The sequence below is a fragment of the Meles meles genome, chromosome 11 (assembly GCF_922984935.1).
Source record: "Meles meles chromosome 11, mMelMel3.1 paternal haplotype, whole genome shotgun sequence".
NCBI classification, from domain to species: domain Eukaryota; kingdom Metazoa; phylum Chordata; class Mammalia; order Carnivora; family Mustelidae; genus Meles; species Meles meles.
Genome location: NC_060076.1, coordinates 2,206,660 through 2,229,153, shown reverse-complemented (window position 1 = coordinate 2,229,153; position 22,494 = coordinate 2,206,660). Strand labels below are relative to the sequence as shown.

The 22,494-nt window shown below is 59.5% G+C and overlaps 1 protein-coding gene and 1 long non-coding RNA gene across 2 annotated transcripts; one reads left to right on the top strand and one right to left on the bottom strand.

Annotated features, from left to right (window-relative positions):
• The first annotated feature begins 1,509 nt into the window (after positions 1–1,509).
• Positions 1,510–2,645, top strand: LOC123952685. Its single transcript, XR_006820691.1, has 3 exons — positions 1,510–1,665; positions 1,788–2,050; positions 2,492–2,645. It is a non-coding gene; the product is annotated as an uncharacterized LOC123952685 (long non-coding RNA).
• Positions 2,646–12,276: 9,631 nt separating this feature from the next.
• Positions 12,277–18,251, bottom strand: LOC123953189 (ficolin-1-like). Its single transcript, XM_046023204.1, has 9 exons — positions 18,149–18,251; positions 16,754–16,867; positions 16,469–16,522; positions 15,912–15,947; positions 15,105–15,134; positions 14,594–14,721; positions 13,988–14,117; positions 13,273–13,407; positions 12,277–12,741 (listed from the first exon to the last, which is right to left on the bottom strand). Exons 1-9 carry the CDS (start codon positions 18,249–18,251, stop codon positions 12,494–12,496), a joined length of 978 nt encoding a protein of 325 aa, XP_045879160.1. The 3' UTR covers positions 12,277–12,493.
• Between the last annotated feature and the right edge of the window lie 4,243 nt (positions 18,252–22,494).

Sequence of the window (22,494 nt, the reverse complement as noted above, 5' to 3'; positions counted from 1 at the left end):
GTCAGGCGTCCCCACACCTGGCCAGCAGGCACGCGGGGCATGGACGGCCCCGCCCCTAAGCCGGCAGGACATCGGAGAGACGAAAGGGGCGTTAGCCCGGGAGCCCCTGTCTGCCGAGCTGTCTAGTCAGCCCTCTCTGCCCCCGCCACCCATGTGCCCTCAGGGGACCCCATCCCCAGCCTGGGCAGCGGGTCCCCACAACGGCTGGCACTTGGCCCTGTGCCGTTCGTGTCCTCCTAGACCCCCGGTGACCGCTCCGGCTTTGTGGTCTCCTTGTAGAGAATCTGGGAGGGCTCGAGGGGGATCCCACCTTCCTTGCCCCCAGGGTCCCTCCCGGGGCTTTGCTGGTCTAAGAGCCACACAGAGCTTCTGGCAGACGGTGTGTGTGGTGTGTCTGGATCCTTCTGGAACACATGCCTGGTTTTCTCTCCGTTCCTGGAGGGAGATGTGTCCCGAGGATCCGGAACCACTGCTCTGGCCTCGGGCTCCATGACCCGCCCCTGCTCTGGGGGGAGCCCATGCGGGACACCATCCTCAGCCCCAAACCGCGGGAGGAAGGGCCACGGCCCGACCCAGCGCTGGGCAGTGAGGACCGTGTCCCCATGGGCATGGCAGCACTCGGAGCCTAGGGTCTCACGTGCCCTGACCTTCAGCCCTGGAAATGGGGTCCTCCTGGGAATGACCTTCCTTCAGGAAGCCAGGATCTCAAAGAAACAATTAAACCCTGAGAAAGCACTTCGCCTCTCCAGAGCCGGGTCATCATGGTGCGAGGCCGGTCCCTGCCCTGGCAGCCGTCCACCCATGCTTGGAAGCCCACACTGGCCTCCCGGCGCTGTCTGCGACCGCTGGGCTTTGGCACTTCCAAGGTCTGGGTCTCAGAGCAGAGTTGCCTCCGTCCAGAAGAAGCAACTGTTTGTTTCACTGGGGCTGTGCCGGCTCTGTGTCCACACGCACCTGGGTCTGCCTGGGCTCTGCTGGCGGTGTGGCCTCGGGCCATCGCTTGACCTCTCTGCGTTCTTCTCCTGTGACTGGGGGAACGGGATGGCTTTGCGGACTCTGGGGTAAGGCCAGTGGGTGCGCAGCTTGGGATCCGCGATAGACGCAGGGGTCAGTGATTGTGGTGTGGGCTCTGGGCATCGCCCGCCTCCTCTGAGCCCCCTCCATAGTCTCCCTCCCAGCTCCTAGGAGCCTCCTTGCCCGGGCTGGCCGCCGCACCTGGCTCCGGACTCAGCGTCCCTTCTGCCGTCACAACCTGGGTGGAGGAGCCCCTTGGCTTCTCGGTCACTGTTGTAAGCTGGGCAGCCCCTGCCCACGCACCCGGGGCTTCCCCGTGCCCTCCCCTTGCCACTGAGGGGTCCGGGGTCTGCTGTGGGCCGTCCGGGGTCCAGGATCGGAGGTCGCTGCCACATCTGCCTGCAACGCGGCTGCCCACCCATGCCCGGCGTGCTCCGAGGGGCCGAGCAGAAGCCAGGCCGCGATCCCGCTGAGCTACAAGGACTCCCCCACGTGGTGGGGCCCCTGAGCCGTGGACCCCGGCATGGCTCTGTGTAGACCCTGCACACTTCAAGGGCGACTGCCAATCGGCCGATTACAGCTCGTTCAAGACGGCGGGCGAGGCCGAGAAGTGCAGGCTGGTGCTGTAAGCCTTCGCGGGGGGCAGCGCCGGTGAGTGTCCGCCCGGGCAGAGGGGTCCGGGCTGCCGTGCCAAGGGGACCTGCGTCCCAGTCCAGCCCGGCCCAGTGGGGTTTCCGCACCCTGAGTCCCGGCTTCTCCGTCTGTGCCCGCAGGACAGCGAGGCGCCTGTGTGTGGGGCCTGAGGCTCCCCATCCTCCTCCCCATGGGCCTGGGGAAGAAGAGGCTGATCTCGCACCGGTTCCTGGAGCCTGGTTTCCAGACTGTGCTCATGGCACGGGACACTTCCTACAGCGCGCGCTCCCGGGAATGCCGTGGACCTGCGTTCCCTGAAGGCCCTGAGAACTCCCGAGACAGAAGCCCCTGAGATCTGGAGCCCGGGGCTGCGGAACGCTGTGCGCTCCTGTGGGCAGAGCAGGTAAGAGGCGCCCGGGGGCTGTGCACCGTGAGTCACATGGGCTGATGGGGGAGGCCGAGGGAAGCCCCGGGCAGGGCCTGTTGTCCCCATTGTGTAGAGGGTCTAGGGAGGCTGGGGGGGAGACTGCACTGCCGAGGCGGGGGTGGGCTCCCTGCTCACGGCTGAAGACGGAGCAGGCGGCCCCGGATGAGGCTTGCTGCTTCCGCTGGGGGTGACCACAGCAGCCCAGGCAGGGGACTAAAGACACTGGCCAGGGAGGGGACGGCCCTGGCAGTCCTCAGGGTCCTGCGGAGCAGCGGGGGCAACGCACAGTGGGAAGGGGGGGGTCGTGTGCCTCCGAGGCCTGGGCAGACTGTCCCTCCCTGGGAGCTTCGTGGACGCCCGTGCAGAGGGAGGGATGCAGGGCTCAGGCTCCTGAAGGCAGGGCCCTTTCCACACCAGCCTCGCACACCGCTCTCCCGAGCAGAGGGTTCTCCGGCCACACAAGGACGATGAGCTGAGGACTTCAGCCTGTGCTGAGCGGTACCTAAGGGGGGTCCCCCGGGGGTCACCTGTCCTCCCTGAACCCTCTCTGCGGGGCGGGGGGGGGAGCATAAGAGCTTTGCGAACGGCATCAGCTGGACGTTGCGGGGAGTCCACGGGCCGCAGCTGTGAGGGGCTGGAGATGCCGGTGGAGAGCCCTCCGCACGGCGACGCTGGCCCCAGTGAAAACCGGCCCCCGCCGCCCCTGCCACCCCTCGCTGCCCAGCCCGGGAACCCGGCCGTCTCCCAGCCGTTCTGGCCCATCCGTGTGTCCGACGCACATACCCGCCGCACCGCAGCAGGAAGGGGATATTTTTCAGGGTTTGCTTTCCGACAGACCCGGGTTTTGTTTTTTTTCCTTTTTTGTCCAGTTTCATTTGCGTTTCTGAGAGCAGTCACCGAGGGCCTCGGCCCCAGCTCTGGCTCAGTGGGGGCTTCTGAGCTCGCTCGGTTGGGGAGATGTCCCCCTGCTGAGCAGCCCCCAGCCTCACGCCCCCCACTGACTGACCCGGGGAGCCCCACCCGCTCCCCCCAAGACTCCTGCAGCCCCCCCACAGCATCCACACCACCCCAAAGGTCCCTTTGAACCTAGAAAACTCTCTTCAGAAAGGGGGAGAAGTTTCTGTGGGAACGTTTCAGCTTCGGACCTTGCGGAGAGCAGCTGGACAGCCCTGGGAGGCACCTCCGCACCTGCTGAGACACGTGGGGCCGCCGGCCAGCCAGCCCTGCCCGCACCGCAGCCCCAGGTCCCCACAGACCTCGAGCGAGGACCGCTTCCCGTCCTCAGGCCAGGGACTGACCCTTAACTGGGATTTTAGAAGCAGCAGACACCAGGGGACGGGTTGATCATTGGGCCACGTTGAAATCCAAGCCCCCGTCTACCAAAGAGCACGTGCGAGAATAGAAGGGACATCACGCACTCAGACATTCCGTCCACCACGCGGACATCCGGACTTCCGCGGCTGCCGCAGCTCGTTACCAAAGCCCTGGTGGCTTAGAGGGACAGAAACGTGTTCTGTGCATTTGAAGTCCTACCTGGGTCTCACTGGGCAGGACGTGAGTCACCAGCAGGAATGTGTTCCTACTGGGGACTCGAGGGGGGTGTCTGATTCTTTGCCTTTTCCAGCCTCTAGAGCCCACTGGCGTTCCTTGGCTGAGGCCCCTCCCCAGCCTCACAGCCCGCGACATCTCCTCCCGGCCCTGCTCCCGGGGCCCCCGTCTCCCTCTGAGCACAGCCGGGAAAGCCTCTCTGCGTGGAAGGATGGGAGGTCGGGTCGGTCCCCTGCACCGCCCAGGACCATCCCCCCGCGCCCCCACCATCTCGGGGTCCTTAACTTCATGCTGTCTGCCGACTCCCTTTGGCCATGTGAGGTGACACGGTCCTCGCGGTCTGGGGATGACGGCGGGAGCCTGTGGCGGCGGGTGTATGATTCTCCGTACGGCAGCTGGCAGGAAAAGCAGCCTCACGTCCAGAACTTGAACTCCTAAGATCAGTCAGAACATTAGGACAGCTCAGCACGAAGCAGGTAAGAGATTTGAACAGACGCTTCCCGAAAGATGGTATCCACAGCACAGACGTATTTTTTTAAAAGTTCTCGGCTTGATGAGTTCTCGGGGAAACGGGAATTAGGACCAGAAGGAGGTCCGATCACGCACTCACACGGACGGCCGGCGGCCGCAGGGATGCGGGGCTCTGGGCGGATGCTCGCGCACCGGCCGAGAGCTGGGGCTGATGCCACCGACCTGGGAAAGAGTTGGGCTGAATGCTGGGAGCTGAGCACAGCCCCCCACCGGCGGCACTTCTGCTCCCCAAGGACGGGAGAGCCGTGGCGAGTGCGGCCAAGGACGCGGATACGCGAGCGCCCAGGCAGGGCGGCAGCGGGGCCAGATTCAGGAGTGAGGGCTGGGAGCCCGCCGCACGCCAAGCTGTTCTCCAAGTTAAGATGCCCCGTAGTATGTGGTACGTGGGGTTGCACATTCGGGCCATAAACAGACACAAGGAAGCCAAGACAGCGATGGCTTTCGGGGACGGGTCGCAGACGGCCTGCGTGGGGCCCATGTGCCCCGTTTCTTCTCCTGGGCGGCGATCTGCCGCTGGCTCCACCGGGATAAAATTATCGGGGCCACATTTCCACGAGGTGTACTCTCCTGTACGTCCTGCATCCACGGCTGTACGGAACGTGCGCTCCCTGGGCCCAGGAATGGGGGTGATGCACCCGCCCTTCCCTCCCATCTCGGGTCCCTGCTTCGGTGCGGCCCCCTGCAGCCCAGCCACTGGCCAGATCCCACCCGGTCCTGGCCGCAGTCTGCAGGGAAAGCCACGTCTGCTCACGGGGACGAAGCCTTATTCCTTAGGAGGAAGTCACCCTAGAAACCCGGGAAGACGTGAATTAAGTGTAGCTATCGTTCACGCAAGAAGTCATGGAATTACGACTTCTGCATTCAGGCATCTGGGCAGGTTCGGTATCTCACACTTAGGTTGAAAGAATTTGCCCCGTTGCCGAGAAAGTCGCACGAACCCCACCTTAGACGTGTAAGTAACTTGGTCTCATATCACTGCGTGGAAATCTTGGTGCGCGTCTACGCGGGGCGCCTGGGGGGCTGTGGGCTCATTGCCTTTCTGAGTGAAATTACTCCGGTTTCTAAAAATTAATTAGCACGAGGACGATTCTGTTCATTAGACGATCGAACAGCCCAAGAAGGGATTTGAATCTTTTACACTTTATTATTGCAATTTGAAGTGTCGAGGGTACTTATGAATTAAACGTGCCGTCGTCAAAGGCCCGGGAAAGCTGACTGTGAGGATTTGCAGGTCTTGTGAGTGGAAAAGCAAGATCGATGACCAGACGTAAATGACCAGTGATCAGGGAAGTTACATTGTGTTTTGTTTTGTGTGGTTTTGTAGCTTTCAGAAACCACACATTAATTTTAAAAGGAAAAGTACCAAGGAAGAGTTTCCTACACTCAAATGGGGACATTTCGGTGATGGCCAGATCTGCCCTGAGTAAGGGAGAGAACTAGGGGGCGGGGCCCTGGGAGCCCCACGTGGGGGGGAGGGGCAGGAGCATCACCGTGGCCCCGCCCACAGGTGCCCATGGAGGGCTTTCCCGCAGCCTGGTCCCCAAGCTCCTCCTCTCTGCTCTCTGGGCCCTTCTGCGTCCCCTGGGTGCGTTCATCACCCCACGGCCCCTCTACCAGCTTCCCCTGTGTACACGCGCCCCCACACCTTCCGAGTGGACGCTGGTGACCGAGCATCGCCCTGGACCTTTTAAAGACGAGGTCAGTGGTCCCTCGGGCCCTTCACCAGCACAGAATGCCAAAGCCCCTGACTGCCCCCCTCCTGCCTTTTGTCACCGCTGCCCCGACCCTGCTTCAGCCACCCCCTGGAGCCCCGTGGGCATGGATGGCACAGCGCTGTCCCCTCTGCCCCTCGTGGCCTGTCCACCCCCTCGCCCCGGGTGCCTTGCTCTTGTTGCTTCCTGCTTTCCGTTTGTTTCTTGGAGTTTTTCTTTTGGTCTCTTGTTTGCTTGTTTTCCGGCGTGGGTCTGCCGGTGATCAACTCAGTCCTCTGGTTTCCGGCAAACATCTTCGTCTTGGAAAGAGCCCTCCCTGGGTGTGGAATTCTCGGCGGGCAGTTTTTTCAGCCCTGGGGAGGGCACGTCCAGCATTTCCAGACGCCGGCATTTCTTTTCTTTTCAAAGATTTTGTGTTTATTGCTTTGAGAGCCAGCAGGGAGCAGGGTGTGTGAGAACACGCGTGAGGGGGAGGGGCAGAGGGAGAGGGAGCAGCAGGTTCCCCGCTGAGCAGGAAGCCTGACACGGGGCTGGATCCCCGGGACCCTGGGATCACCACCTGAGCCGAAGGCAGACGCTCCACCGACGGACTCCCCCATCCCGGGTGCCCTGAGATGCTCTTGTTTCTGCACAAGACCTTAGGGTTTCTCCTCTGAAGGCATGTGACCCTTTTCCTTGGGGTTTCTAAGGTTTCCCCTCTGCCCCCGTGCCTGTGCTGGGAGGGGTGCGTGAGGCTCGCTGGGACCCCCTCCACCCTGCCCCCCTGCTCCCAGGCCTCCCCTCACATGCGTGGGCAGTTTGCTCTGGCCCTCCCCCCCCCCCCCCCGCCCCCGCCTGTTTTCCAGGTTTTCATCCCCAGCCCCGGCTTCAGTCCGGTGTCGTCTGCGAGCCCTCTCCTGCGCTGTGCCCAGCCGCGGCCCCCGGGGGCATGGGCTCTGTCCCAGCAATACCCCGCCCCGACGGCTCCTCCGACCCCGTCCCCTGCAGCCCTGTCCCCGTCCGCCTCCAAAGAGAATCTCTGAACCTGGTCCCACGCCTGTCGTGAGTTCATAAGGTGGCCGGTCCCTGTTTTCTCATCCACTCGTGGACTCTGGGGAGCATGTCCTCATGCTTCCCTCCCCCTGGGGCTACCCCGGTCACCTTGTTTCAATGGTCACCCTGGATTCGTTCCAGGGGACCGTCACCCTCCTCCTGGTGGGGACTGGGTAGACCTGTGACTTTGTAAAGAATGCGTCTATGCCATGGCTTTCCCTCGTCTGTGAAGTTTTCTCCAGAAATAAGTTCCGGGGTGAGCTTGCCGGTTCCAAGCCCGTAGAGTTCTCTGTGAAAGTGGCCCTGTGTGGGAAACACGGAGGGCACGTCACCCCACCGTGCGCTAACCCAATCCCGACTCGACGTTCTTAGTGTTCCGATTGGCTTCTGCTCTGCCCTGCCAGTCTGGCGCTGTGCTCTGAGGACTCGAGGGCGCACGGGGTACTGGGGGTCCACAGAGACGCCCACCGGCGTGGCGCGTGGGTTTTCCCACGTGGCTTGTCATAGAGGCAGCAGGAAGCCGTCCGCAGACACAGCCCCGCTTGCCCACTGAGATCTCGGTCTTGTAGGTCTGGAATGAGCCCCCGACTCTGACTTTTTAAGACCCTCCCAGATGGTTCTGAGGGGCAGCCCAGTCTAGAGCCCATCGCCTGCAGGTTTCAGGCAGGTCGGGGTACTGGTGGGTGATTGAGGGCAAGCAAACGGAGGCCCCACTCCCCGTGGCTCAGAACAGCCAAGCTTGTGCATAAGAGGATGCTGCAGGCGTCGGGAACGCAGGCCTGAGTGGGAATGCGGCTCCGCCATCGCGCTCACGCGGCCCGAAGCCAGGAGCAGCAGAGCCGGGCCGGCCACCCGCAGACGCCGCAGCCCAGGCCCCGGCCGACCGCCAGGCCTGAGCTCCTCAGACGTGGGACCCCCCACTCAGGGGTGCAGACCACTGCCTCAGGGCCCTCGCCAGCCTGTCCAACATGGTTTGGGGGTTTTGTTTAGCTTGGATGTGCACTCTGCCCTTGACTCTGATGTCCCGGGTAGCAGCCCCGCAGTCGGCTCCTTCTGGGGATCCTGGGTCAAGGACTTTAAACTTGTCCTGCTCTCCACTGGGCCCCCTCCAGAGCTGAGCTCTGCAGCGAGGCAGGGCCCGTTCCACAGGCCGAGGAGCTCTGATGCCACTGACCACTGCCCCGTCACGCCACAAGGGCTGCCCGCGGGGGCGGTCGGGGCCCGGGCAGCCACCGGTCCTCCTCCCGCGTGAAAGCAGGGACCAGAGCGGCTGCACCTGTTCCCGATCCCAGGATGGGGCGTTGACCGTCCAGCCCGGGTTAAAACCGGGAACGCCCTCTCGAGATGGAGGGCCTGGGACTCCGGGGGGGCGTATTTGCTGCTTTGGAACAGATGGACTTTTCCAGATGGCTGCTGGCTCTCCGGGCTTCCTGACTGGGAGTTCCGCCACATTGCACAGTGGGCGGGTGGGGCTTCCAGGCTTCTGCGAGGCTCCAGGGACCGGCTAATGGGCCGCCCCCTCCCCATATGGCTCATTAGTCACGGGGACAACGACAGCCCCACGGAGGAGCTCGAGGGTGGTTAGAGAAACAGGAAGGGGCCTACGTGGGCTCACGCTCACGGCGGGTTTCAGGACGAGGGCGCATATACGGGCTCCGGTCTGCCGTTCCCACGTCTGTCCGCCCATACCTTGGCCCCTCTGTGTCAAGCAGAGCGACCGCCAGCTGCTTAACTTTCCTATCTCGGGGCTGTAAGACAAGACAGAGGTGTTTCCTCCCCAGGTCACGTCCGACGCCCCCGGGGTGGGTGAGCGCGGCTGCGAGGTGGGGACCAGCCCCTCCTGCCCACCGTCTCCACGCGCTCCTCCTGACACGCTTCTCACGCTGCATTTGTTGCTAATGGATGTGCACACGCCTGTGCCTCCAGCGTCGTGGCGAGGCCTGCTTGGGGCTTCCAGGCTTGAGCACAAAGACCGTGACGTGCAAGGCAGGGCCACTCGTCCCTAACACGGTCCCCTGGTCTTTTCCTCGGGGGCTTGAACAAAATCCCATCTCTCACTGTTTGGGGTCTAGAAATGCCCAGCATTTTCCAGTCTGCAAGACCTCAACTTCCTAGGCCCCGCTTCCGGGGATCCGGCATGCGAACAGCTATGTTTCCCCACAGGTGGGCCTCTCCCTCACGAGGCCTCTTCAGCAGCAAATGCTACACAAGGACAACTGGGCTTCTGGTTCTCACGTTTTCCCTCAGAGCCACGGAGCTGCCTTCTATGTTGTAGGAGGCAAGACGTGGACAGGACCAGACCCAGACCACTAGCCCTCCCTGGTTCCTTTAAAGGGTGACGCGCAGGACCTAAGGCACAGGTGTGGCCTGACCAGTGCAGACAAGAATGTGGCGTCTCCTCCTCAGTTCTAGACATCGTGCCTTCATTAATGCAGCCTGAAACGTCATCTCCTTCTGATGAGCAGTGTCCTGCTTCCCCCGACCCGCCTGAGCCTAAAATGCACCAGCTGACCCCTTCCAAGTCCTTCTCTTATAACATGCTCTAAGGTTTTGAAGCCTTAGGAGAACTTGTGAACCTAGGCAAAGGGGAAGGGGGTTCAGAGCAAGCAGGCTTGGCAGCCTGGAGCAAGAGCCCACAACTGGTTTGGGGCCCATCACGGCCCCTGGAGGTCAGCTTTATTCGGGAAGGGGGTAATGTTCCTCAGGCCAGGAGAGAACGAGAGAGGAAGCAGACTTTCCCTGGTGGATTCTGAGACACCGGACAGCCTGACTTCTGCTCGGCCCCTCGGAGCACGCCGGGCACGGATGGGCAGCCGTGCTGCAGGCAGATGCGGCAGCGACCTCCGATCCCAGACCACCCACGGCAGACCCCCGACACCCCCAGCGGGGTGGGGGCCCGGGGAAGCCCTGGGTGGGTGGGCAGGGGCTGCCCAGCATACAACAGTGACCAGAAGCCAAGGGGCTCCTCCCCCCAGGTTGTGACGGCAGAAGGGACGCTGAGTCCGGAGCCAGGTGCGGCGGCCAGCCCGGGCAAGGAGGCTCCTAGGAGCTGGGAGGGAGACTATGGAGGGGGCTCAGAGGAGGCGGGCGATGCCCAGAGCCCACACCACAATCACTGACCCCTGCGTCTATCGCGGACCCCAAGCTGCACACCCACTGGCCTTACCCCAGAGTCCGCAAAGCCATCCCGTTCCCCCAGTCACAGGAGAAGAACGCAGAGAGGTCAAGCGATGGCCCGAGGTCACATCACCAGCAGAGCCCAGGCAGACACAGAACTGGGCACAGCCCCAGTGAAACAAACAGTTGCTTCTTCTGGACGGAAGCAGCTCTGCTCTGGGACCTTGCCCTTGGGAGTCCCAAAGCCCAGCGGTCACAGATGATGCCGGGAGGCAACTTTGGGCTTCCAGGCATGGGTGGATGGCTGGCCAGGGCAGGGACCCCAGAGCCCCAGGTGCAGGACTGGAAGGGAAGACCCATTGGACGGCAGACCGCAGCAAGAACTGAGTCCAAGCGTCCCAGAGCCACTGGGTAAGGAGATGGAGGCTCCAGAAGGCTCCAGCAGGCCACCCATGCTGGCTGGGAGAAGGGTCTTCCTCCCACGATGGACAGCACAGGGCAGAGGAAACCAGAAATCAGACTGGGGCCAGAAGCAGTTCAAATGTGAGAGGGCGGACCCGGGAGGAGAGGGAGTCGAGGAGGGAAAACCAGGGGCAGGGGCGTCCATGGCTCCACGCACGCGTGCAGTGCCGATCCTTCCCAGGGACGTGGATGCACACGACAGGCCCTCCTCGGCCTGGACCGGATCATTGCCCCCTCCCCCGACAGCTGGGAACCCTGGCTGCACTGTCCTGACCTTGTGGGGTGGCCTCGTGGCTTCGCAAGTCTTCAGGGGTTGCTCCCAGCTCCCACCAAAACGAGTCTTGCCAGGCAGGACCCGTGTCCTCCTGCGACCACAGAGGTCACAGCACAGTCGAGAATCTGAGGGCGTGTGCACAGACCCACGGGCCTCTTCCCCCTTTCCCACACCGCAGACCCGAACCGTGGAGGAGCATCAAGGGAGGACAGGGGACAGCCCAGCCCAGGGGACACAGGTGGCCATCATGCAAATGAACCTGCTGTTCCTTGAGGTTAGTGACCGGAGCCCCTTGCTCCCCCCAGTACCGATGCCCGCAATTGAGAGGGACCGTTCACAACCTGACCAGGTCCTAAAAGCAAGAGAGCATTTGTCAATGGAGTCCGACAAGGTTCAAATTAAATAATTACAATTTTTTTTTCTTAACCTTTTAACCCATCTCTTAATTGAATGGATTTTTCGAACGCGACTGCAAAAGAATGCCGGCTTGCCAGGCTCAGGATGTTTCTGTGTTTGTCTGACGGTCTTCTTCCGGCCTCGCACCATGATGACCCGGCTCTGGAGAGGCGAAGTGCTTTCTCAGGGTTTAATTGTTTCTTTGAGATCCTGGCTTCCTGAAGGAAGGTCATTCCCAGGAGGACCCCATTTCCAGGGCTGAAGGTCAGGGCACGTGAGACCCTAGGCTCCGAGTGCTGCCATGCCCACGGGGACACGGTCCTCACTGCCCAGCGCTGGGTCGGGCCGTGGCCCTTCCTCCCGCGGTTTGGGGTTGAGGATGGTGTCCCGCATGGGCTCCCCCCAGAGCAGGGGCGGGTCATGGAGCCCGAGGCCAGAGCAGTGGTTCCGGATCATTGGGACACATCTCCCTCCAGGAACGGAGAGAAAACCAGGCATGTGTTCCAGAAGGATCCAGACACACCACACATACCGTCTGCCAGAAGCTCTGTGTGGCTCTTAGACCAGCGAAGCCCCGGGAGGGACCCTGGGGGCAAGGAAGGTGGGATCCCCCTCGAGCCCTCCCAGATTCTCTACAAGGAGACCACAAAGCCGGAGCGGTCACCGGGGGTCTAGGAGGACACGAACGGCACAGGGCCAAGTGCCAGCCTTGCTCAATGTCTGAGGCTGTCCCGAGTGCGTCCCACGGGAGCCCGGGAGGGGGTGGGGAGGCTGAGTAGGGGACCTGGGGCGGGGCTGGGGCCTGGGACAGGCCAGGTCACCTCTGACCCCGCGTCAGCAGACACTTTCTCAAGGGCTGCCTGGGGAAGACTTCAGGACTTACGGTTGTGGGCACGTGGTCTGTGTCCGGCCGCTCTGCCGTGTCAGCGGCTTAAAGGCCGGGGGACCACAGACCGTGGCCACCAGCACGCGGAGGCAAAGGGCACGGCCACGGGCCCTGTGCGCCAACCCTGGCCCGAGAGCCCCAGAAACTCCCTCAGCGTCCACGGTGGGGCGCGAACCAAGGAACAGAGGCGGCGTGACCCGTGGTCAGGGAAAGACAGGTGGCGCCCACGTGTGCCGAGCGAGGAAGCAAATGTCTTTATTGAGAACATGCGTGGCTGCCGAGATCAGGGTTCCCTGTTCTCACCAGCTTGGAAGGGAAAAGGGGCGTTAGTGTGGGTGAAGGGCACAAAGCGACAGGGTCCCTGGAGGGACCAGGCTGAGGACCCCGAGCGCGAGCTCCCTGCCCTGAGAGGGTCCAGACCAGCCCTCCCTGCGGCCACTGTGCGCGTGGACGGCCCCGTGCTACACGGGCCTCACCATCATCTCCGACACCTTGTAGCTGTAGTTGTAGCCTTTCCCTGAATTCCAGTTAATGCCGTTTGCAAAGCTTCCATGGGAACCCCCGAGGTAGAGACCATTGAGATTCGCCAGGTGACAATTATTGTACCACCAGGCCCCCTGGTAGCGCTCAGCACAGTTTTCCGTACTTGAGTCATTGTCCTGGTCCTTGGTGGAGAAGGGGTAGTTGTTGTGGTATGTCAGGGAATCACCTGCATGGAGGGAGAGTGGGCCGTTTCATTTGGATCCTAGTTCTAGGCAAGAACTGCAGTGACGAGGAGTTCAGGTCGTGCACTGCACAACTCTAGAGGATTCCTGTGAACCCTTGCTCTCTGGTACAGTGATCTAGGTCTTCTGGAATCCCGTCTGTCCCTCCCAGCTGGCAGGCACCCTTTCTTGGAGGGAGGCCACTCCCGGCCCTGCGCTCCTAGGTTGCTCAGCAGAGAGCACCAGGCACCGTGAAGCGGGAACCCGGGATCCACAGAGATGGGCTCCGTTATCACCGGGTCCCTGTTTGTGTCAGGAGCGGCAGCAAGAAGAAGAGTGGCTCTTCCTGCACTTCCTACTAAATGGGTCCCATCCACCTGGAGGGGCCCGTGAGGTGTGGGTAACATTTCTTCACGTACGGAGGGAGAGCCCCGTCTGGCTGGCGCCTCCGCTCTCCCTGAGGAAGACGCAGAGCCGGGACGGGGAGCGGGTCCCTCTGCGCTGCCGTCCGGGCCCCGGCCCAGGCAGACACTCACCCGCGCTGCCCCCTGTGAAGGCTCCCAGGACCAGCCTGTACTTCTCGGCCTCGCCCGCCATCCGGAACGAGCTGTACGTGGCAAACTGGCGGTTGCCCTCGAAGTCCACGAGGTCTACCCGGAGCTCGCTGGTTCCTGGGGCAGAAAGGCTGTGAGGTCCCAGCAGAGGGACCCTCGACCCAGGGCTGGCAGGTGGGAATTTAGGGATGGATGCAGGGGCTGTGTGGACCCGGCATCCAGGGTTGGCACAGTCACGGACGATGTCCGTGGGTATAGGACGGGGCGTGGAAGCCACGTGGCGAGGGTCCTTCTGCCCCCAACATGCCCTCCTCGTGCTCACGCGCTGGATCACGACACTACGCTCCGTGTGTGCCTTTTCCGGGCGGTTTGGGACATCACTCCCCGCCCCGTGCGGGAAGTACTGGCACGTTCCCGCGGTGAGAAGGTTGTGCGCTCCCTGGCGCCGGTGGGATCAGGGCTGGACGGGGAGCCCACCCCTGAGGCCGCTGGTCCCTCCTGTCCTGGGATCTAAGTCCGGATCACTTGCTGGAGTCCGTCCCCTCCGTCCTCCGTCCCCTCCGTCCTCCCCTCCGTCCTAACGTGCCCCCACCTGGTGTGTGAGATGAAGGCCGGGTCCCGGAACAGAGCCAGCCCCCTGAAGGAGGAGGGCGGAGTCCTCCGCTCCCGGTAGGGGCAGGTGGAGGTGGGGACGTACCCTGGGCGGTCAGGGCGTGGATGTTGTCATTCCCCAGCCAGAACTCCCCCAGCTGACTGCCGAAGCCCTGCTTGTACGCGGCCCAGTCCCGGTAGAAATCCACGGAGCCGTCGCTCCTTCGCTGGAAAACCTGCGGACGCGGGAGGGCTCGGCACCGGGGCCCTGATGGGGTTCGCGGCTCAGGGGACACCCTATGGGGGGGAGGCCTTGTGGCTCAGAGGTCATCCCTGCCGAGCCCCGGCATGGCTGTGCGTCCTCATGTCTGACCCCAGGGCTGGGCAGAGCCCACAGCTGAGGGAGGGGGAGAAAGGAGGACCAGAGAGGGTGGGGACACGTCCAAAGCCACACAGCTGGAGGTTTGGGCTCCCTCTGGGCCTCGCCCCAACGTTGCAGTCCCTCCCATAGCGTTTATGCCCCACCAAGTTGTCTGGTTCGTCCCGGCCGGGGCCAGGGGACGGGTCGGCCTCACGGGGGGATCTGGACAGTTTGCCAACAGTCACACGATCGTGTCCTCCCTGCCAGCGGACGAGCTGTTCTCTGGGATCCCCAGGTAGGGCCCACTGTCCCCCCGCACCCCTGGGCGGTCCCCCGGCCGCCGACACTCACGGTCCACCCCCCGCCGTCCGTGTCCATGTCGCACAGCACGCTCAGCGGCCGGCAGTCGGGCAGGTAGATGGTGTACCAGCCGGTCAGAAAGTGTCCCCTCACGAGCAGGTCCTTGCAGGTCCGAGGTGCTGGGGCAGACCCGGAGGCTGATGTCAGGCAGGGCGCCCTGGGCGGGGTGCGGTGGGTACTGGGGTGTCTGGGTGGGTGGGGGTGCAGGGGACCCTGGGCCGGACAGACTCCAAGGCCCGGGTCCCCAGTCGCGACGGCCAAGCCCAGTCTACCTGGCCATCCCCTCCCAGGGCCACCCCACCTGAGTCCGTGGACCCCTGGTCTTCAGGGGACATCTGGGCTTCCCGAGAACATGGCCAGGTGCCGGCTGCCCATGGCTGAGTAGCCACGGGAGGGAAACGTGTCTAAGACTGTGTGGTCCTTGGGTTCTGGAGCCCGGCTGAGCGTGGGACCGGCCTCTGGTGAACGGGAAGCGGGGGAGGGCGGTGGCGTGGTCGGTCACCTGTGTCACAGGACTGAGGCCCAGGCTCTCCTGTTCGTGGGGACAGGACACACACGTCACGGTCTAGCAATGGGCGCCCCCCCGTCCCCCTCAGCCACAGGTGCTCCCTGGCCGGGACACACAGCGTGGACATAGGGTCAGGATCTGTCCAGGGCAGATCGTCCAGTCCCAGGCATGGGTTCCGGGACTGCCCGTCCCTGGAAGCGGGTCTGCTGGGCCCCTGTGTCCAGCCTGGGCTGGCGCCGTGGGGCAGTGCCGTCACTCAGGGTCCCGCCATGCACCCCGAGCCGGCCATCTCCTCAGGGCCCCGCGTCCTCAGTGGCGCGGGAATGGACTCCTCTGGGTCCCTCTGGTCTGCGTCAGCTCCCCCCACCGTCCCCTTGATCCTCTGTTCGGGGAGACCCTGGGGGGGCGACGGGCGTTCGGGTCGGTGCCCCAATCCTGCCCTCTTAACTTGTGCTGGGAGCACGGGACTGGGTTTCGAGTTTGTGAGTTGCCTTTTCTGCCTCTCACAATCTGTCTGATAAAGAGGTGAGAATAAACAGGGGAAGGTAAGGGCAGTGTCCACATTCAGCAGTAACGCTGTCTTGTCATCCCTTGGGTTCCCGCACGCAGACGCCGGGCTCCGCCCCGTCACGGACCCGGGCAGCGAGCCCAGCCCTGACCCAGACCCTGCGCGCTCCCCAGCATTTCCCTGACGGAAGAGGGACTCGGGTCTGAGACCTCCCTGGGCAGATGCTGCCAGGCTGACTGCGGCCTCGGGGACCCCCACGTGGACAAAGCCCCAGGACTGTGAGCCCGACTCACCTTTCTCCCCGCACACTCCTTTGTCCCCTCGGTCCCCTGGAGCAGAGACAGGAGGATAGGACCCCCGACACAGGGGGGTGTGGTCAGGGAGAGGCCGCCTGAGTGCTCAGACACCCCCCACCTGCTCTGCCCTCAGGGGTCGGTGGGGGCCGAGCCCAGGCCTCCTGCTCTGGGCAGGGCACCCTCATTGTTCCGGTGGCTTTCCAAGGGTTCCAATGCCAGGGTCTGCAAGCAGGGGCGGAACCCCGAGGCCTGGGATCCCGTCCCCCGGAAGGAGAGGTCCCTGTGGACCACGTTCCCTGGGTCAGGACCCTGGTCACGCGCTAACTTGGAAGTTAGCTCCAAGGCTCCTTGGAAGTATGACCCGAGGCCCGCTGTCCCTCTGTCTGCCTCCATGTCCCTCCCCATCTCTCTCTCTGTCCTCTTCCCTGTGTCCTTGTGTCCCCATGTCCCCGTCTTTTTGTCTCCCTGTCCCTTTGTCTGTGTTCCTCTCTCCTTTCTCCGTGGCCGGAGCCCGGGGTTCCGCAAGGGGCCATCGCCCTTCATCCCGTTGTTACCTTTGGGTCCCGGTGGTCCTGCCTTGCCAGGGACTCCAGGGGACCCGGGTGCTCCTGCAAATTCCACGGACACGGACCTCATGGGCAAAGGTGCAGCCACCACATCCCACCTGACCTCTCTGTCCCGGGTCCTAAGGCCCGCCAGCGCCACTTAGCCACGGAACATCTGCCCCAGGGTGGACGGAGCAGCCATGGCCACTAGGGGGCCGGGTGCCTAGCCCACCCCCGGGTCTTGCTGGAGAGGAGCAGAAGCTCGGTTTCCCCGCCCCGGCCCGGTGCCCGTACCTCTCTCTCCATTGACGCCTGCGTCTCCTTTGGGCCCTGCGGCCCCGGGCAGCCCCGGGCAGCCCCGGAGGATGCTGAGCTTGTCGGAGCCCTCCAGCCCCAGCACCTTGACCTCTGCAGGGAAACACGCAGTGACGGTCGGTGCCTTCCCCGGGCCTGGTGGCTCAGCAGGTCCCGCACACTGGCCGCCCACTCCGAGGCTCCTGTCTGTGTGCTGTCCTCGGGCCCGGGCAGACCGCCGGGGACCCCCACAGGGTCAACCTGGAGGCGGGTTTCTCACGTGTGGGGTCGACTTGCTCTCTCCCCCCTCTGCCCTGCTGTGTGTGCGGGTCAGGCCGGAGGAGACGGCCTGGGAGTCCTCCCTGCTGAGGCAACCCGGCTCCTCAGTGCTGTGTGTCCCCGGACAAGTCACTCAACCCCTCGGGGCTTCTGTCCTCTGGGCCCCGAGAGCATCGGACGAGGGCTGCGGGGGAACATCGGATGGTGCCCCGTTTAGACTCTGAGTGGGATCCGTGGCGTTTGGAAGGAGCTGCCCGCACACCGGGGACTCTCGGGAGAACCGAACAACGAGTACCGAGAAGAAACCTGGGGAATTGGGGTCACCGTGGGAAATTCACCCCCAGACCTCAGGCGTGTGCGCACGGAAGTCCTGAGCCAGAAGGGGTCCCTGTGGGTGCCTGGAGAGGGCCGAGCTGGCTCCCAGGACACAGAGCCGGGCCCGCAGAGCTGGGAGCAGAGGGTTATTCCCTTGGTGGAGTTGAATCGTGTGGATGACGAAGCTCAGAGATGCCTCCACGGGGCCTGGGGGTGCCTTGGGGGCCACGGACACCCCAGGCTGCTGCGGAGGTCGCGGCAGCTGCCACCGCCTGGGGTGTCTCCCTCCTGTCCTCTGGATTCTCCTGTGCCACAGGCTTCGAGGTGCCCTTTGTGCCTCCTCCATCAGTCTGCCCTCCAAAGGGGGAGGCTGCTCTCCTGCACTCAGGGCCTGATCCTCCTGCTTAGGATTTGGAGCAGGACCCCACTCCCTTTGCCCCTGCGTCTACTGACCCAGACCGTCTGCGGCGACGGGCAGGGATGCGCATTAACAGCCCCACGTGAGTGTGAGATCCCAGGGCTTTGCGACTTTGAGAGATCGTCTCCGGGAGGCCCACAAGCAGAGACAGAACGTAAATAGCATTTTCTTCCTCCTTGGAGACAAAGCGGAGCCCTAGAAGTGAGGCTCCTGGGGCCTGTCCCAGACCCAAGAGTGAGGCAGACATCACAGCTTGTTCCCTCCCTCCCGCCAGCAGCCCGGCAGGTGTCGGCCTCTGAGGAGGATGAGGAGAGTTGGAAGATGCACGTGGAGGGCTCACCCGTGGCTAGCGAGATCTAGTTACCCCCTCAGGTCGGCCTCACCTGGACAGGTGTCCGCAGCCTGGGTGGCCAGGGTCTTGACGCAGAGGAGCAGAAGGAGGCGACCAGCGGGCCCCAGGGGCCGGGTGACTCTGCTTGGCTCCATGTCCTCTGGTCTCCCACGTCGAAGAGGCTCCCAGCTCTTATAGGGCACCGAAGCTGGCCCCAGCCTGGGCCAGCAATTTCTCAACTCCCAGAGGGACGCTCACTTGCTATAGGCTCTTCAGTCCAACCCACGGGGAGTATCAGGTGATGGCCAAGGGTGTTTCCTTCCATTTGGGCCCCACCAAGCTTTCTGCTAAATCAGGTTCACTTCCCTTAGCAAGGGCATCCTGTTTCCCATTAAGGGAGCTCCCAGAACCCCTCTCCTGGAAACGGTCTGCTCTGTGTGTGGCTGAGGAAAGCCCAGACCCCAAACCCCCTTCCCAGCACCGAGCTATACCCAAACAATACTCTGTGGCCTTGAGTATGAGGAAGAGCTGACTAAAGATATCTCCGTCCCTCACCTGATTTCCAGAATATTCAGGGTCTGAGTGAGTCCCCGGGCACTCAACATGAAAGAAGAGGAAAAGAAATCTGAGTACTTACTCTGTGCCAAGTGCCACTCACACTGTCCCATTAGGTGGATAAGACTGTTTGAATTTCACAGGTGGAGAAATTGAAGTCACAGACCCAAGAAGAGCCAGACCTTTGTGTCGAGTTCATTGAATGCACCAAGGATCCCTGGGGCTGTTCATTACCTCCAGAGGCATGGATACGTCTTTCCCCCAAGCCCCTGAGGCCTTACTCCATATCTCATGCTATGAATCCTGCTCGTTGTGGGGATTCTGGGAAGAGGTTCTGGAGAGGTGTAGACATGGTCACCAGTGAGAGTGGGATGGTATCAAGAGGAAGAGCAGAGGGTAAAACTGAGATTTCCCTGGGCCAGGGTGTGTGGGCTGTGGTCCAACCATAGAAGTGGGGGTGGCCAGATAAGAAGTTTCCTGAAAGGAGTAGGCTGTCAAGGGGCACCTAGGACCTTGTGTCCATCTCTGTGTACTGCAAAGACACGAAGCTTTCCATGTTTTGGTGTAGTGGCCTCGGTCTATTATGACAGAGGAGGGGCGCCTAGGTGGTTCAGTGGGTTGGGCCTCTCCCTTCAGCTTGGGTCATGATCTCAGGGCCATGGGATCAAGCCCCTCATCGGGCTCTCTGCTCACCGGGGAGCTTCCTTCTCCTGCTCTCTCTGCCTGCCTCTCTGTATACTTGTGATCTTTCTCTCTCTGTCAAATACAAAAATAAAATCTTTTAAAAAATGTTTAAAAGACAGAGGAACATGTGGGTTGCATGGCCTGAGGCACCATTCAGCCTCCCTGAGCTACTGGAACAGGCAGCCTCTCTCTGCAGGCACAGGTCTAGACTTCATTGATGTAACTGGTCTGGTGGAGAGAAGTCAGTTCAGGAATGCTCTCCTGGCATGAGTCAGGATAGGGAGAGAAGTAGTGGGTCTATGTCCCTCAGACCCCAACTGCCGCAGCCCTCAGACACTAGGGTCCTTCCTCTTTGCATTGCTGATAGGATTATTTTAGGCAAGATGTCAATAATACTTTCAGATATCAAGTTCTTGTTCTTAATGATCGGTGGGCCAAAGAATCAGAAAGGATGTAAGCTTCTGTCAAGTACAAATACTTTAAATTTGGATTGATAAAAGGCATTTGACTTTTGGAAATGGCATTCTAGTATTTGGGGCCATCTACCCACTAAGGGCAAACAAGCAACATGTTAAAAAGTTTTGCTTGAAGGCACGACCAAGTTAACCACACAGGAAAGGGTTATCTTGCCTAACTCTTGGGAGCAACAGAAATCTGTAGAGGGAAAATGCGCACCCAGAGCCTCTTTCTGCCAATCCCTAAAAGACAGCTGTGAAGCTGCTCAGTGACCTTGCCAATTTTGCATGATAAAGGTCAAAATGTGGGGTTGAGGGAGTGAATCAGGGGTTGGGATCCAGAGGGCTGCTCTCCACTCATGAGGATGGAACCATCCATGGCCAGCCTTTGCAGGGACCAAAACATGTCGGTGTGTCCCAGGAAAAAGTCTCAACTCCTGAATTCTTGTAAGGCCTTATGAGGTTGTTAGTGCCCCCTGGCTTCCAGCTGAAACTAACAAAAATGTCCTCTGATGGAGAATAACTTCATCCCAGGACCTACATTATTTCAGCAAATATATATATATATATATATTGTTTCAAATTAACTATTAGAACACAATACAAGATAACCAGTTTCATGAGGATGAAAGGCAACATGTAGAAGAACGAATCAAAGCAATAGATGATAGAAACAGATCCCCAGATGCTGCAGATACAGAAATGACAACATAATTAATGGTGAAAACTGAAATGCCCCAGCAGAGACTGAAAACAAACAAGGGTGCTTATAATCTCCACTTGTGGTCAGTACTATACTGGATTGCATTGTCTGTGCAAGGCAGAAAAAATAAAGTATAAAAGGATTGGAAAGGCAGACATGAAGCTGCTATTATTTTCAGAAGATATGTTTAATATGTGAAAAATCTGAGGATCTGAAATCAAAATTTTAGAATGAATAGGTTTAGCAAAAATAAGTTATAATTCTAAAAATTATCACAAGGTATTACAGGATGACATTTTAAAAATTTGCTATAATAACCACACCCAAGTTAAATAAAGAATCCTAACAAAATATGTGTGAATCCTCTGTGTTGAAAGCTATCAAATATGAGCTGAGAGACACCATAGAAGATCAAAATAATAGGAAGAATATTTTCTGTTCTTGGATTAGAACACTCAATATTATAAAACTCCTGACTGATCTACAGAGTCACTGCATTGTCACTCAAGTGCCCATTTTACTGTGAAATAAAATGACAAGGTGGATTTAATATTTGTATAAAAGGCAAAGGGCCAATAACTAAGTTGTTCTTGAGCAAGAATAAAGAAGGATGGCTTGTTCAACCTGATACCATAATCATCATAAAGATATAGCTATTTAAGAATGTGATAGTAGCTCCAGGATGCAGCATAAAATGACAGAAGGGAACATAGTTTTGAAACAGGCTCGGGCATTCACTGACCCCCTGGTTTACATTCGTGGTGTCCCTACAGAACACTGGGAAGGAAGAAGGCTTCCAAAAATGGTGTGAACTGCTAAATATTCATACGGGAAAACAAGAAAACCACATTGGCCCTTGTACAAACATAATTCATGTTGAAAGAATGCTAGACCCACTGTGGAAGGGAAGACAATTGTAGTTGTAGACCGCATTGTTAGATATCAAATAAGCTTGGTGGCATCTTACACAGGACAGGAAAGCTCCAAATGTAAAGGAGAAGTCTAAAAAGTGAGGTTGACATTAAGAACTCTTGTTTCTTAAGATACGTAACCTGATACAAGCCTTTCTCAAGAAACAAGAAAGTTCTCAAATACACAACCTAACCCTACACCTAAAGGAGCTAGAGAAAGAACAACAAACAAAGCCTAAACCCAGCAGGAGAAGAGAAATAATAAAGATCAGAGCAGAAATCAATGAAATAGAAACAAACAAACAAACAACAACAACAACAAAAAAAAACAAAAAACAATAGAACAAATCAACGAAACTAGGAGCTGGTTCTTTGAAAGAATTAATAAGATTGATAAACCCCTGGCCAGATTTACCAAAAAGAAAAGAGAAAGAACCCAAATAAATAAAATCATGAATGAAAGAGGAGAGATTACAACCAACACCAAAGAAATACAAACAATTATAAGAACATATGATGAACAACTCCATGCCAACAAATTTGACAATCTGGAAGAAATGAATGTATTCCTAGAGACATATAAACTACCACAACTGAACCAGGAAGAAATAGAAAACCTGAACAGACCTATAACCAGTAAGGAGATTGAAACAGTCATCAAAAATCTCCAAACAAACAAAAGCCCAGGGCCAGACGGCTTCCCAGGGGAATTCTACCAAACTCTTAAAGAAGAATTAATACTTATTCTCCTGAAACTGTTCCAAAAAATAGAAATGGAAGGAAAACTTCCAAACTCATTTTATGAGGCCAGCATCACCTTGATCCCAAAACCAGACAAGGATCCCATCAAAAAAGAGAACTACAGACCAATAGCCTTGAAGAACACAGATGTGAAAATTCTCACCAAAATCCTAGCCAATAGGATTCAATAGTACATTAAAAGGATTATTCACCACGATCAAGTGGGATTTATTCCAGGGCTGCAGGGTTGGTTCAACATTAGCAAATCAATCAATGTGATAGAACACATTAATAAAAGAAAGAACAAGAACCATATGATACTCTCAATAGATGCTGAAAAAGCATTTGA

Coding starts and splice junctions, on each gene's coding strand:
- LOC123953189 (XM_046023204.1), bottom strand. CDS start 18,251: ATGGAGCCAAGCAGAGTCACCCGGCCCCTGGGGCCCGCTGGTCGCCTC. Junction 14,722..15,104: donor GCCTCAGTCCTGTGACACAG/GTGACCGACCAC, acceptor GGTCTGCCCCAG/CACCTCGGACCTGCAAGGAC. Junction 14,118..14,593: donor CGGACGGCGGGGGGTGGACC/GTGAGTGTCGGC, acceptor CCGCGTCCGCAG/GTTTTCCAGCGAAGGAGCGA.